Source organism: Physcomitrium patens, chromosome 2 (genome assembly GCF_059467195.1).
Source record: "Physcomitrium patens ecotype Gransden chromosome 2, ASM5946719v1, whole genome shotgun sequence".
NCBI lineage: Eukaryota > Viridiplantae > Streptophyta > Bryopsida > Funariales > Funariaceae > Physcomitrium > Physcomitrium patens.
In genome coordinates this window covers 12393261-12409675 of record NC_143411.1, presented here as the reverse complement: position 1 = coordinate 12409675, position 16415 = coordinate 12393261, and the positions used below count along the sequence as shown (strand labels likewise).

Here is a 16415-nt window from a genome sequence, read left to right as displayed (position 1 = left end):
AATTTTTAAAACATATTGCAAATTAATCTAAAAATAAATAATAAAAATCTAATAAATTTAAGATATTAAATAAAGCAATTGCCAATAGTTTAAAAGACCTAACAAATAAATATAAAAGTTAAAATGTATAGCAATCTAATTATAGATTCTAGATTGCCTATAAGAATTAAAGGCAATCTAGAATTAAAAGATTAAAATTCTCTATTAGAATCAACACCTCTTTTTATATTTGAAGAAAGAAAAGAAAAGTTTTTCTTTTTTTCTATTTTTCTTTCTTGACTACAACCTATTTTTTATAGAGTATAAATTTTGTCTAAAAACTATCCATGGCATCAAAGAGTATTGTGTCTTGTTTACAACAAAGACTTTTACTAATAACCAATTTACTTCTAAAGATCCTAAAAATACAAAAATCAAGCCTTAGAACAAAACAAGAACCATTAGTTCAAATGGATTTGTATTATGATTTAATAAATGAGTTATCAAAAATAAAATAAAAACCTAGAGAAAGCAACAGTCTAAGTTTGTAAGCATCTTACATGAATGGAAAAAAGCCAATATGAGACAACTTCAACAAATTGCACTACAAACACTTGTTCTCTTTTGAGATTTAGACCAAAAATAGAATTTACCAAGCTTAAATGTGCTACTACAATTTATCTTTATAAAAATATAATTAATAATCAAAAGAATACAATGACATATTCTTTGTCTAATCTAAGAATTAGATGAAATAAAAATCCACTAATAGTCTAGTTTTAATAATATCACTATAAAGCTAAAAATATTTTTAAGAGAAATTCTAGTCTTAGAATAAATATAGATAAAACCATTCTATTGAATTTGTTTTTTAATATAAATATTATAATTTATTTTTCCACTACTTAGTCAATATACACAAAGAAATCATTCTAATTCATCTTCTTAAACTAAAATGTTTGACTGGCATATTGTAACAATGTTGTACTTCACCAATGCACAACAACTACAAATTTGTAAACAAAAGGATGTGCAACCTTTGATCTTATAGATGATCCTTATTGAGTAGGCCAAAACTAACATTAACCTAGCGAAAGCACCCTCATAAGTCAACATTAGCAAAATCTTGAAGAAATGTGATGAGTATAAAGGAAAGGACAATGGCCAACTTTAGGCAAAGCACCCAAGGATGGTTCACTTTCTAGAACTTGAAGAAGTATTGACTTTGTGGGTTCTTCAACATCAAGCTCCAAATATGATATAGCCATTGGAGCTTATAAAAGAGTGTAATTGATACTTTACAAAGATGCAATCTTTGAAGAAAAAATTGAGTTTTCAAACAATATGGTTTGAAAAGTTTCTTTCTTGCCACAAGTTAAAGATTATCAAAACGCATGGATAATGCACCATTGCATATTACAAACAATTGTGTAATTCCAAACATTGACATTTATGCACTTTCCTTGAATACCATATCAAAGATCTAGCCATTAGATGCTAAAATTATTGCGACATTTAAGCAATACTATTGGCACTTTCATATGCAAAATGTGATTGATAGAGATGAGCAAAACAAGCTCAACTTCTACAAGGTCAACTACATGACGGCAATATATTGGTCACTTGTGGCTTGGGTAGGACTTTCTCCAACAACAATAAAGAATTACTTTAGACATATTAGGTTGTTTGAGCAGGCACTTGAAGTTGCAAAAATTGATAATGGTGAAGAAACAATCAAAGAAGAGGTAGTGGGCATAATTTGGATTCTTCTATTACGGAATCCAATATCAAAGAAAATGGTGCGCATATTGAGTTAGATGATTACAAGATTGTTGACCTTGATCATCATCAACAAGTAGATGAAGACAAAGATATTGATAACATCTTCAATGAAGAATCAACAGCCATATTGTTCACATGTACAAAGAAGTTATGAGGCCTTTCCATTGTTATCTCCATGCTTGACATTGAGAATTTGAGTGAATATACTACCTACAAGACTCTTTGCAACATTTAGCAAAGTTGCATATAAAAGGTCTCCAACAAAGTACTTTCAATTCCTTGCTAAAATAGTGGTCTTTTTACCTATTTATGCTCTCTTCCACTTTTCTCATTCTTATTTTTTCCCTCTATAAGATTATATTTTTCTATCAAGGGCATAACTAAAAACTTAGGATAAATATAATATAACCACTATAGAACCTTATTAATTCTTCCATTTTTTATAATTTACTAAGAGTTAAAACTAAGTAGGAGAGAACTTAGCAAAGATAATACTATGTGTATATATATATATATATATATATATATATATATAATAACTCTCAAAACTTAAAATTTTATAAATAATTCTATACTAATTAGAAAAATCTATAGAATAAGATAAAATGAAAGTTAAAAAGTAATTTCTATGTCTTCATTAACCATATTATCAAGCTCCATGAGTAATATTAAACTTCAACATTGGATAGAATATTACTTAAGTATAAAATGTTATTTTAGTTGAAATCTTATCATTATCTTGTGTTATTTATTGGTTTATGATTATGAGATATTAATTAATTTTACATAAGTTTTTAGTTATTTAATTAAAATATTTCATGTTTTATTTATTTAAACCATACTTAGTATTCACCACCATTTAGTGATGAAATGCCACTTAATTATTATTATTATTTTTTATCCAATTTATCTCTTTTCTTTTAATTTTGTCAATTTTCCATATCCTACTATGCTCTTCATTGTTTTCTCCAAAATTAATTACGTGAGTTTAATCTAAAAATCCAATGACCAATCTTTAATCAGTTGCAGTAAAACCTTTAAAAATAATAATAAAAAAAGAATCTAAATTTAAATTTTTTTAGTTATTTTAAAGTGGAATTTGTGTGATTTTTGAAATACATCAAAACAAGACATTTCTCTAACAAGGCATTGATAAAGAATTTGTGATTTACATGTCCGAAATTTCTTTGAAATTAATTCATATAGAACTACAACCTTGAACACTTTTTAAGCAAATCAATGAGAATTACTTATGCCATGACAAACTTTATACTTTTTTGATCCTCTCATCTATTCTCCTATTATGCATTGAATTTAATATACAAGTATTAATGTGAATTCTACCAACGATAATATTCTCATTAAAATTGAATTGTCGAAGCATCTCCAGCCCTTCAGTTGAGAATGAAATAATAATAATAATTAAACAAATAAATACAAAAATGAAGAAAAGTGAGAAGAATAAAGAAAAAGCAAAGCAAAAAAAAAAAGAAAAGAAAAAAAAGCGAAAAGCACGGGCTTCTCCGAACAACATCCGAAACTTCCAAAGACATGGCCATGGGAGTCCCTCACACGTGGTCTTAAGGAACTCACGGTGGTGGATCCCTTGCACTTGGGCAACCACAGGCCCCATCACCGCTAATGGCGCCCACCAAATTGTGATCCACAAAACGGCAAAAGTATTTAACAAATATATCTTTTTTCTTTTCCCCTTTAGCTATGTCTTTTTTCTTGTACTTTATTATTTTAACGTTTACTTCCTTCTTTATGGTAATGTTCCATAACAAATACAAAATATCAAAAGATTTTCATGGGATGGGTGGTATGGACTTTTATAGTTTCGTAGTCATTTTTATTCTTTTAATTTTCCTCAAATTTTAATTTAGGTCTTATGACATTGTCATTTTTCTGCTTCATCACTTGAATTTTAGTATATATTTTTTGAAATTAAAAATACAATAAGTTTCAAGTTTGCTTCATGCAATTGTATTAAGCAAAAACTTATCAAACTTCTTATTTGATAATCTCTTACATAATAATATTTATACCACATTAATTTTATTGTGTTTTTTTCGATGTTACTGGTTTCTTAAGACACACTCAATTGTTCTACCACGGTATGAAGATTAGAAAAATATGCTATAAAAGCCACAAATTAAGAGTATTTCAATTATTTAATTATCTCCAATAACATATTACATATGTTTTTTAATTGTGAGGTTACATGTTGGAGTTTGATATACATATTTTAATTCAAGTTCTAACCAAATGATTGTGTATTTATTTTCACTTTTTATTTCAGCTCATTTGTGGTGTTTTATTTATTTACTTATTATTTGTAACTGAAAGAAATAGTGTATCCAAATAGATACCCGCTCATGTTTTATGATGACATTTTCCTTTTTTCCTTTTCTTCTTTTTCTTTTTTGGCAAACATTATAAATTATTCATAAATGGCATTTGAACCACTCCAAACACCTATGTTACCCATCTATTAAATTTTTCCAACACCATACACGATATTATTCATAATGACCGACCTTCAAATAAATATAATCACATAAAAATAATAATAATGATAAAATAACCGGATTAAGGTTAATGCTCGTGGTTTTTGTTAAATAAAACGCTCACCTTAGCTTTGTATCCATGATACTAAGGTTAATGGAGCACCAGAGAGAGGGAGGGGGCATGAAATTGCGACGAAGGCTCGAGGAAGGTACGGGGCGGGGTGTACGAAGTCAACAGGATTGACTTTCTGTGGCCAGATACCGTGAACGGGCAGTGGGGATACACTGAGCTCCGATTTACTGCCACCGCTGTCGTTGGACGCGAGAGATTCAAGGGGCTCCTCCTCCTCGTTGGGCACCGTGTCAACAACTTCTTCATCAGATAAGGCAAAATTCCATTGGTCCGTGTCTGCCACGCTCACCGTCGGTAAAATCCCCGCCTTGCGCGGTATGGAATCACCCCCCCCCCCCCATCCTGGACACGCATGGGACCATTCCGACGAGTCGGCAGAGGGGATTAAACCCCCGTGGAATCTTACTGTTGGTGTTGAAAGTCGTTGTTGATGTGCTAGATTTCTACTCATAAAAGAAGGGGAACAAAAAGGGAAAAGAAAAGAGAGAGAGAGAGAGAGAGAATTGATTTTGGAGTTGAGTGTTGCCCACTGATCGAGATGACTTGTGGTGCAGAAGTTGATCTTGGGGATTTGGTGAGGTGAATTATGACGTAACCCTCGTAGTGGCAGCGGAATCCTTTGATTAACTCTCGCTGAGAACAGTGCGCGTGGGTGGAATCGAAGTATGTGCGATGGTTCGTATGATCGTTCAGGGCAGGTTCTAGAAGCCCGGAATCCATGGTGGGTTACGATGGGGGACCGTGGACTAACTGTGGTGGTTATGCTAATTTGGTGGGTTTCTCCACCCAGTAGGCGTTAAAGCAGGGGGTTAGAGGTAGGGGAGTTTTGCTGCTTTGGGCAATGTGGCGCAGCTTCGCTACGTCATTCATAACTTGTCTTGATTATATTAATCAATGGGCATGGCCTATTTTTTCCCCAGGGCGCGTGCCTGGGCAACACCCGGAAGATAGGTACTGTAGAAATCAATCCCTCCCTCTTTTTTTAATTGGGTTTGAGTGGTATCCACCCAAGTTACTATATATGGAAACTCATGAGGTAGCTGTGGAAGTGTTCCATCTCAATCTGGAGACTCGAGAGTAATGTATTCTAAGTGGACAAATGGGGATGGAGGAAGGTGGGGGTGGAGGAAGGTGGGGGTGGAGGTGGGAGGGATTGATAAGTTCGTAAAGTATAATTTGGTGATGATAGGTGTAGGGAGTAACGAAAATTGGCGAAATGGAGTGTGCTTAACATTGAAGCTGGGTCTCAGGACGCTCGAGAACGCAAGATGTTAAGGCTTTGAGAGTAGGAGAGGTCTGCCGACGAGGACATCATCAACAATCGTCGATGCTTGGGAGCGCGGTCTGATCAGGTGTTTTTGCTGTCGAAAAATCCCTGCGCAAGGGTTGAGGATGGAATGATTCCATGGTTTGATTTATATTCCAAAGAGACTGCCAGTTGATAGACCAGATCTGTGAACGCATTTTGAGGTTTTGGTCCTCCAAGTTGAACAGAATGACGAACATCTGGCCCAGGTTGAAGAGGTCGCTCTTCTGTGACGCTAGGAAGAGTAAAAGTAGCAAGAGTCGCAAGAGTAAGAAGGCGAACCCTTTTTCTTCTTCGGGACTGGACAAGTTCGCTACAGTGTTGCAAGAAATGCAGGCAAAGAAAAATTCTTCGTTGGTGGAGAGGACCGCATCTTCAGTCGCTGCAGCTCGTTCTCTATCTCAATCTGCGCAGGAATGGACCGCGACCAGGTTATCTGATTACACTGAGAGCTTATCGTTTGTGAAGCCATGCTGCAAAGAGGTCTCTACTGCAGAAAAATCACAGACGACATCCGAGGTTGCTCAAACACGTGAAACTTCGTCACGTGTGGTCCAATCTGTTGAGAATCTCGTTTTCCGCCAGTTGCAGAGAGAATTAGCGCACAACCGCGCAGAAAGAAATTCGCAAGTAACCGTTGTTACTGAAGAGGTGGGTTCTTCGGCGAAGCTGAACGTTGGTAGCTTGCTAGTGAAGACTGGCCGGTGCACGAAGAGGATGCGGGGTCTACAGCGAACCTCGACTTCAGCCTTTGTAGTGCTCGTTGCGCTGGGCGCTTTTATCTCCAATCGGTTTGGCAGAATATCGAAATCGTTAGTGCCAGTATTGACGTTCAATGCAGTCATCAGGGTGTGGCGCAAGGGGAAGCTCTATGCCTGGTTTATGTTCTCGTCGATTGCGCTTAACTTTCTCACCCCGTTGAGATCGTGCCTCACTGACTGCCCGAGACGACTCAGCTTGCTCTCCCGAAAGTTCACGGAGATCGGCTCAGAAGTTGCTCATTCTCAACCCTTAATGCTGGAAGCATCGAGAAAGCCTGGGATTGAAGCTGCTCGGGAAGAGCAACACTCGAGCTTAGAGAATTCCGTGTTGCCATTGGAGCCTGCACCCTCAGACGCCATGAAGCAGCGTGCTCCTTTAGTAATTCTGCTCCCAATCGATAATTCGATTTCATCAGAAATTGAGTCTATTCCTCCGACTGTTGTCTACAAGAAGATGACCCGGTCAAGGCGCTTGGCGAAGAAAGTCTCTTCCAAATTGGAGAAATTGAAGTTTAGGTCTTCAACACCATTTTCATCCTCTCTGCCGGTGTTGAGCATTTCTGAAAGTTCTACACGATCTGGCACGTCCGAACCGGCATCGCCATCCTCGCATGCATCCGCAGCAACCAGCCCCGATAGCCGCCGGCACTGTCCATTCTCACGGCTGCACAAGGCAAAACCGGGCACATCCACGGACATTACTGACGTTGAAGGCGACGAGTCCAGTTCTCACAACAAGAAATCAACCGGATCTCGAAAATGTTGCCTGCGGCGCGAGAAATCATCCGAGGATGTGTGCGGCAAGAGGTCCAGATTGACTAAAATGCTGCCATCGGACACGATCGCTCAAAGCAACGCTGGAGACACCACGACTTGCACCCATACTCCGACGCCAACATCTAATCCTTCTCCGCCGCTCGTCGACGACTCCTTCGCGCCATCGAACAGCAATTCCTGGATGGTGGTGGGATTGCTCGTAACCCTGCTCTTCCTTCTCGTGGGCCGCGTGCCTGCCATCATGGCGACGTCCTTGTTCCTCGTGGTCGTTTCCAACACTCACCACGACCGAGTTCTCCGACGAAGCCGAGGCCGCGACACGCGCACCCTGGAAGCGGCCAGAAAGCTGCACACAAGCCCACCGCGCGGACGACACAACCCACCCAACCTGTTGCGAAGAAGCTCGGCCTTCCTCTAGGGAGAGGCGAGATCACTTTTGTTAGGTTCTTCCAGACGTTCATGCACTACACACCTTCCGTTCCGGACAATGTATACAGTTATTTGTTTTTGTTTTTGTTTTTTATTTTGTTTTGTTTTGTTTGTTTGTTTGTTTGTTTTTTTTTTTTTTTTTTTTTTTTTTGTGTTTTTTAGCGAGCTGAGTTGTTTTAGGTCTGTCGTGCATGAACTCTCTGAGATGTAGGTAGCTTAGGAGAGAGAGGAAGGAGACACTCTATCATGAGCTCTGAAACTGGGCCGGGTAACATCGACATACTTCTGCATATCCTGCGACGACAATCTAGTCGCAGAGAGCCTTGTACATAATGGATTTTTCTCACTTTCGTTGAGTTCATTATTTAACGATCCCACATCTTCTGACTCACCCCATTCGTTTCTCTGACTCTGCTCTGTTGACCACAGTGTTTAGTGACGAGTATTTCTGATTCATTGTGTGGAGCGGTCGTTGTCAATGACCAGGTCTTGACAAAGCAAGAGACGCTGGAAGCTTTGTAGGGACAAGCGAAGATAGATGCATTTCCCCATCCCCTAGAAGAAACATGTCCATACGCAGAACTCCGCGAACGAGAATCAATCGGATTCATTTGTGACGCCGCTGCAATTCCAAAATTTGTTCTCCCTGATATCAAGGAGAAATATTTTACATGGACGTGGGGATACACCTGCGGAATGATTCACAGGATCTAGATCTGTCAACTGCAATGACGATAAAAATCGGAACAATATTTTCTAGCTACTGCAACCTGTCTATGATGTGTTCTCTGCTATTATTGGGCATGAATCTTCTATGTACATAATGAATGGGTTTCAATCGAGCTACTCTTTGTCGCTATCGCTGCTTGCAAGCAAAAGCCTCGTGAGGATGTAGAATAACAGTGACATCTGAAGGAGAGAGAAAGATGCGATGTCTGAAGTTCCCCTTTCCGAGCTTCCAGAATGGTTTTTTTAAAAAAGGTTCCTACATGGTAAGATTAGTTTCGAGGTTTCCAAACGAATAGAATTCTTGCAGAGGTGCTTGTTATCCCGTTCACTTATTGATTGGTGATGTGTTGAATTTGGAGATGGAAGTAGCTATATTCTCTGGGGGGAGCTTGGTTGACTCTGCCCGAGTCTTCATAGCAAATGCAATTGCGCCTAAGCTTTAAACTGCGCTCATACAGCTTCTCCCAATCACTTAAAATTAGGAGAGACCTTCAAAAATGTGGGGAAGAACCTTGACCGATCACAAATCTCTGCATGCCTACACATGGGCCCTGCCACAAACAGGAGGAATGACTTGCTTAGATAAAACGTTGGCTCCAGGACGGGCACAAATATTACAGTCCCGGGAAACATGAACCCGACGTTACACCTCAAAAATATTCATGAAACGGTGAACCTCACAAGCCGGATCCATATGCATTTGAGTTTATCAACGAATATAGTGTTCTATAGGGCATTGCTGAGGCTGTTTTGGTGGTTTACCTCGATCCAGATGAATTTGTTAGCAGTCTGGTCTGGAGGTACACTCCACGGCTGGCATTTGGATGCAGCACAACCAGACTTTCAATGAGATTACATTCTCTCCTTCAGGGGTGTTGAGACAGTTTGTATGAAGGATGGCTGTCGAGAAGTCAGGGGCGCTAATCTCGAATTTAAACTTCTTTGCACTTGAGTTAGATGAGTCTTGACAGTATCAACCAAACGCTCTTTTGAATACCCAGTATGTTGAACTGTAGATGATGCATCAACTGGAGATATGGCCACTTGGGCTTCAATTGATGCTAGGCTGCGAGTTACAGCCTCTGCACGCTGCTGCAAGCTGAGAAGCTCAGATGTGGGTGGTCTTTTGTTGAAAAGGGGATTGTCAGTTACTACCTCAGGGGTTTTCTCTGAAGTCAAGCCCTGCAGAACCAAAGAGTCATAATTAGCCATATGACAAGGTTTCAAACTCAGCTACTCGTGAATCAGAATACACAAGACACTGGAAAGAGCCCATGACTTGCTTTAGATCACCTGTATTATGACATCTGAAGACCTTGAGCAATTATGTCACTTCACACTGCGAGACTTGTGAAATAGAATTAGGCACGCACCATTTGTTTGGCGAGTTGGCCAACTTTTCCGGTGAGTGTTGTGTATCGCTTGTTGTGCCTCTTAGGTGAAATTTTGGGGGTTGCTGGACTTGCACACCTTTTATCAATTAGGAATATTTGTTCTTCAATTTTTCTCACCTCCAATGCCAGACCCAAGACTTGAATATCCTCCCTTGTTTTGTTGAACTCCCTCCTACACAAGTGGTAATAACTTCTCAAATCAAGCTTTCGTTTTGCCACCTGGCAGAACGAAGTTTGGACAACATATCTAGAGATACTCGATTGTGCGGAGCGACTCCAAAACTCAACAACAAGATCAATTCTTACCTTCTGCTCTTGATCCGATCAAAGAGGGGAGTTGCAGCTTTCGAAGGGGTGGCCAAATTTTGGGCTGCAATATTTTCCTGAGAAGGAGTAATAACAGAGAGAGGCTTTTTCTTTCTGATCTGAGGAACGTCCTGACTTGAAAAACTCAAGGCATCCTTCTTTTCGGACTGCGTCAAATCCACGGGTAGCACTTGAATCTCGTTGCTCACCACAAGCTCTGGAGGTGAGTCGAGGAAGTACTCCTTGAGCGTTTTCCTCCTTTCCCTTTTCCTAGAACTCTCTGTGCTCAAACTGGACGCTCCTGTGCATATGGTCTCTCCCTCTTCTATGATGTGCTCCGAATTAGAAACTGTTTGATTATGCAAGATCACATACCCATCTTGTGCCCTTCTTGAATTGACTTCAGGTTCAGTGTCTAAGGCTGACGTGATGCACTCCTCTGACATCCCTCCCCATTGAGCCCCTGAATAGATACCTAAAAAGGAGAAAATAATGATATCAGAAAAAATATTCCAGATCCGGATCCTCACACGATTTTCGTTACTTGAGGCTCGGAGCATCGCAAAGATGTCGACATAGAGGCAGTAAAATTAGTATTTCTTTTTTAGAAAATCAAAAATAAAATAAAATAAAAATGGAAGCGAACCTGAGGTCGATGCTCCTTCGGTATGAACAGCCGGTTGTTCGAGGATATCTTGTTCCATAGCTGGTGCTAGATTATCACTTGGGAGTTCCTGAAGAGCTTCGCTAACAGCTTCAAGCTGTGAAGAGGTTGTCTGATGATCTTTGAATAGAGTGATCTTGGTGTTATTGAGCTCCTCTACAGAAATTGCATTTCTCAGCAAAGATAGCTTTTTACCTGAGTTCGAAACTGCTGTGGCTTGGTCCATGAGTTCCTCTAGACCACTATCATACTCATCTGATTCCATCATTTGTTTTCGCACCTCAGCAATCTTATCAGCAAGTTTCTCAACTTCACAGCAGGCAGTACTTATCGCGTTCTTGATATCCATCTCTTGGGCTCCAATGACTGCAATCTTGTACACTTTATCGGGGACATCCTGCAAACATCATCAGCCAACGTAAGTGAAGCTTGAGATTCAACGCTACATTTTGAAGAGTACACCAGGATTCCTAAGCGGTATGTCAAAGTTTAAGGACACTTCAACTAAAAATCCAATTTCGTAATTGAAAACCTAAGAAGAAAAATTCCTCTGATCAATAAGGAGATTAGCACCAAACACTGTAAGCTCTACCAGAACAAGGATTTAGAAAGAAAACCTCTTGTGGAGAAGCTTCAGGGGTTCTCTTGGGACTCAACCGTTTCTCATTATCTATCTGAATTCTTATCTGGCATAGTTTAGCTTCTAGAACAGCCACCTGGAGGTCCTTCTGTTTGAGCTCCGCTTCATAATCTTCTGCAACCTTCGAAAGATTCCTTTGATGCTCAAGCTCAATCTCATCTAATTTTTTTCTGTAAAAAGGTCACACGCAAAGTTTGTAAACAGTTAAATCAATTGGTATGGGCGTCTCATCACCAGCAGCTCCTATGTCGAGAAAAATAAATTGGTTAAAGTGGAGGTTGTTAATATGCAATGTGTGAGGATGAACTAGTTTACGGGAGCGTACTTGGCATCGTTGAGATCCTTCTGTAATAAGATGAGTACTTTCTGCTGGGCTTCATGGTAGCTAAGCGTGTCCAAACCGGAATCAGGACTAGATACGGCTTCGCTGTTCTGCAACATGGTTTTCATCAATGCACGTAACTCCTTTTCCTTCAATTCAACAGCACTCTCTGCTCTGCCCTTCTCATCCACGGCCTCTGCTAACTTGCTTCTCAGAATCGGGAGCTCTGATCTCAACTTGCTGATTTCAGACTCCATGTTCAGCAACTGCCGACGAAAAGATTCTAACCTCTCGTCTTTGAGCCTCGTCTGTCTTTCAAAAGCATCAATTTCTCGGCGATGCCACTTCTCAAGATGTTGAGTATGGTGTCTTTTAACAGCCTCAAGCCACTTTTTGATCCATTCTTTTAGTGCTAAAACAGTCATAGGAACCTCTGATGTGTATACAGGAGCACAAAGGTATCAACGATCAATAAAAGAACGAGTGACGCGTAGTTATGAAATGAAAACTTGATACTCTAATTTATGCGCATGGGTAATTTTTAGAGAGCAGCCCCCGAATATAAGAAATTGACGGAAATCCTACCTACCGGTCGCACAATTCATGACCATAATACGGAACAAAGAGGATGCGCACCTTGTATTTCAGAATCCACGCCATCACGGTGCATCACGTCCTCGTCAGGCGCTACAGACTCCAAAAGAGTTACCAGCTCGTGAAATTTAACATTCTCTACTGCGTTGTTACCCGCTGAGCTTCGTTCTTCATGCTTAGATTTCCTCTTCTGATCCTGCGCACTACGAACTCTCTCTTCCAGCGCTGCCACTTTCATTTCATAATTTTGTAGTTGTCCTTGGAGCGACTCCAGCTTGGTCATGTACATAGATCGGAGGCCATGAAACTCCTCATTATGAATTCTTTGCATTTCAGCAAGCTTGTCTAATTCAGGTTTGCTACCCGATTTGCGCTTTCCTTTATGTGCATCTCTTCCTGCAGGAACGATGCGCGCACGTTCTTCTGCCAGTCTCTTCCACCTATCTTTCTCAGTATCTGCGGATTTTCGTTTAGCTTTAGCATGCGAGAGTTCACGTAACAGCTCCTCCTTCTCTCTTCGATCGGTATTAGTTCTCTTCATTAGCACTGCAATCACTTCCTCTTTATCATTGACTTCCTTTTGAAGACACGTAAGGCTCTCCAAAAGTTCCTCAATTATGGCATTCTGATTCAACTTTGCTGCAGATATAGATTCTATCTCACTTCTCGCTCTATCATGATCCGACTTTGCACACATCAGGTTGATCTCAGCCTCTTCGTGCTTCCTTTTGACATCCGCGATCACTTCCTGAAGTTCAGCATTTCTGGCCATCTCCTTTGAAAGTTTGCCCTTTAGATCTGACACACACAACTCTAACATAGCCAGCTTTCCAGATATCTGGATACAATCGTGCTGATCGGCCCGCGATTCGTCCATTGCCGCAGTCATGAGAAATTCCTTCTCGGACTGCTTTTCTCCAAGCTTCTCAAGTTCTTTAGATTTTTCTTTGCACTCTTCATATTCTTTTTCCCCATCACCACTTCCCAGCAGGTTTCCGTCACGTAAGCTAACAATTTCATCCTTGAGAAGCTTTATCTCACGATTTAATTGATTCTTCTCGATTTTCCAACTCTGCTCGTGCGAGGAAAAGATCCCCATAACTCTGCTGGTCCGTGCGTCCTCCTGCCGACTTTTTTCCACGTCAGCAATTTGCGCTTCGGCAACAGATAGCTTCTGTTCAAGAGCACTTCTTTCAAACTCCCACGCGTCAGCGTCTCTGCAAGTTGATTCCTTGCCCTCTTTCACCTTTTCCTCTAAGTCCTGCGCATTTAGAGCTAGCACTTGCAATCGGTCCATAGCACTCTTCAACATGACTTGCAATCCGAGTCTTTGAAGTTTGGGACTGAGCTTCGCGTCAGGTATCCCAGTGTTTTCACGGATTAGCGCCCCAAGTGCTGCAAACGCAAGTGCTACGCCTAAATACTCTCCAAGAATTGGCAGCTGATCACCGTTTGCGTCGGATAAAAACTTCATCATGTAATTGTTAGGATGGGGCGCGAGGGCGAAGATAGAGGCAGCTATGTCCGAATGGAAATCATCTTGCGGTTGTGCAGTACTAGGCATTTCGTTAGACTCCGTATCCTCCATGGCTGAAAAGGAAGGACCTTCACCTCCTCGGAATGTGCTCATTGCAAAGAAAAACAAAAATTAAATCGAACGAGTCGATTCATTCGGTTCTCCGGCGACTGTAGTTCAGGCGTATCAGGTGCGAAAGCAGATCGAGTCTGTTGAGGAGAAAACAAATAAAACAAAATCAGTCACTTTGGTGATTGTACTTGAACGAGTAGAAGACTATCGAATAAATAGATGAGAGAGGAAGGCAATCCTCATGTGTTCAGAGCAATGAGCGTTTTTAAAGCTTACTGTACTTGCAAAACGCAGGTCATACATCGTACATTTCTTCGTATGCTCTAAGAGAACGAACGCAAAAATGATTATGCATGTCACAAGGACTTCCAAACGAGAGGACACACATGAAGCCCAATCAAGAAAATGATGAAAAGAAGAGAACATGAGTAGTCAAAGCTCATTAACCGAGCGGTTGATCAAGGTTTGTTGATAGTTTAAGATTGTTTGTACGAAAACTACTCATCTCAAAATGGTAACGTCACTACATGATGAACCAAATCCTATTAGATGGCAAGGAAAAAAGAAGTTCTCTCTCTCTCTCTCTCTCTCTCTCAAAAGAGGTCCAACTGTGCTTAACACAGGCATAGAGAATAGAGGAAATACCTCCAGAGTCTTGCACATTCCCTTTACAATTCTCGTAAATGTAGCATTGAACTCAGTCGCAGATCGTTCAATATACAGCATCAAATATCCTCACAAGGGAAAAAGCTGCCGCCGACACCGTCGGTTGATCGAAGGTAAACTTATTGAAGGAAACTTTCTGCCCATGGTCTGAATACCAAAGAAATGCCTGCTTGCCAAGATCATGAACTGAGTATTCCTGTGAGAGGAATGAAGGAAGGAGAATGAAAGTGTCGTAGAATAGCACAAAGACAATACACAAACTCAGAGAGTAATGTGAAATCTTTTGAGCCCATCAGAAACGGCGTCCGCAAGATAAGCCTGCCCCTCTGACGATTACTCGGTCCAGACAGTCCAACATCGGCGTAGATGGTATGAAGAAGTGGTATGTAAAAAGCCGAATGAAAGAACCTGTTCGCCCACTCGTGTCTTCATGGACTCGAACTCTAAATTGGCGTGCACGATGTCTGAGCTCAATATGTCATTCAGCAGGGCGTCGCAGCCGAGACACCTGAACCGTAATGTACCATACATATCCTCTGGCAATACGCAGCATCACTCCTCTACTTCGACTCTGCCTAAATCGTCCTGGCAGATTGCCTTTCCTTCAAAATCAAGCAACGACATTGCCTAGAAGATATTGGTGTCGACCGAGGAGGGGAATAATCACAAGCAATTCGAGCCAATCCTCAGCTACTCGAGATATTCATGGACTTCGCTTCGCAAAGTCTGAAATGCAACATGACGAGATTGAAAGCTACTAGTCACATGGACGAAACTCCTCTGAGAGTGATCAGTGCGTCGAGTTCCCTCAGGCTGGTTCACTCTAGCTCGGACGCTAGTTTACACTGAACTAAGAGTCCAAGAAGGGGGACTATCCAGCACGAGCATTCCCCGCCCGAATGAAGTCATATTATCTTGTGACAAAACGAGGAAGGGAGCAGCATCATGAATTCTTGCACATAACGCACAAAAGTAGGGAGGAAAACATGGGCCTTCTTCGTTCCCCCTCCAATGCCTCTAATAAAAGCCCCGTTTCCAGATTAAGACCACACCGGCCCCTTCATCTCAAACCAAATCCGAGAAAGGAGAGCGGGGGAATCAAGCTCGCGTCCAACCCTCCGCCTTTTAATGCGCCTCAATGCTGCATAACAATGTAACAGACAAGAAGGGGGAGGGGAGAAAGAAATCAAATCACAACCTCCGAAATTACATCCCATCGAAGAACCTCGAAAATTCCAACGACGAAGATATCGGAGAGAGCGTGGATTTGCGAGTTACGCAGCTCCAGCCGCATTCAAACAGCGACTAAATCTGTCGGATCCGAAGGACGTCCTCATGAGCACCAGCTGCACCACTAGCCATCCCGCACAAAACGGGAAGGGAGCTCCAGGATCCAAAACACCGCAACGTAAATCTGTACACACACACCTACTTCCTACTCTCGTACAATTGTTTTTAGCCTGGCTGGTGGAGAGATTCGATCAATTCATTCCCATCCCCCGGCTTTTCATGCTCGGTGAAGGTGAAGCCCAGGAGTGGTTCTGGGAACCGATTTCTCGGAGCATGGGTGGTTCTGGGAACCGATTTCCGTTCATCAACAGTCCAATTGACTTTGTTAGAACGTGTGCGAACTTTGAAACCAAAAATTTTGAATTCGCTCATTCAAAAATATACGTTTATAAATATATATTTATAAAAATATATATATAAGTGTTCCAGATGCAGTTTAGATTTTTTTCAGACTCAGCAACAAATCCCTCATTGTTGCCCCCTCCCAATCACAATGAGCTTCTACGCCTTCATCTAGTGGATGATAATCATCCAACTCGGTATTT

General features: G+C 40.9%; 1 protein-coding gene across 2 annotated transcripts; it reads right to left on the bottom strand.

The window, feature by feature from the left end:
• Positions 1–8287: 8287 nt before the first annotated feature.
• Positions 8288–15440, bottom strand: LOC112278722 (uncharacterized). 2 transcript variants are annotated; one of them, XM_024512389.3, is made up of 9 exons: positions 14560–15440; positions 12369–14051; positions 11736–12165; positions 11388–11580; positions 10753–11167; positions 10107–10581; positions 9780–9972; positions 9169–9588; positions 8288–8957 (listed from the first exon to the last, which is right to left on the bottom strand). In XM_024512389.3, the coding sequence occupies exons 2-8, from the start codon at positions 13954–13956 to the stop codon at positions 9259–9261; spliced, it is 3624 nt and encodes a 1207-aa protein (XP_024368157.1). In that variant the 5' UTR covers positions 13957–14051; positions 14560–15440; the 3' UTR covers positions 8288–8957; positions 9169–9258. The 2 variants fall into 2 exon arrangements, with proteins under 2 accessions (XP_024368157.1, XP_024368158.1); XM_024512390.3 differs by having other exon boundaries at positions 11487–11580; positions 14560–14701.
• Positions 15441–16415: the final 975 nt, after the last annotated feature.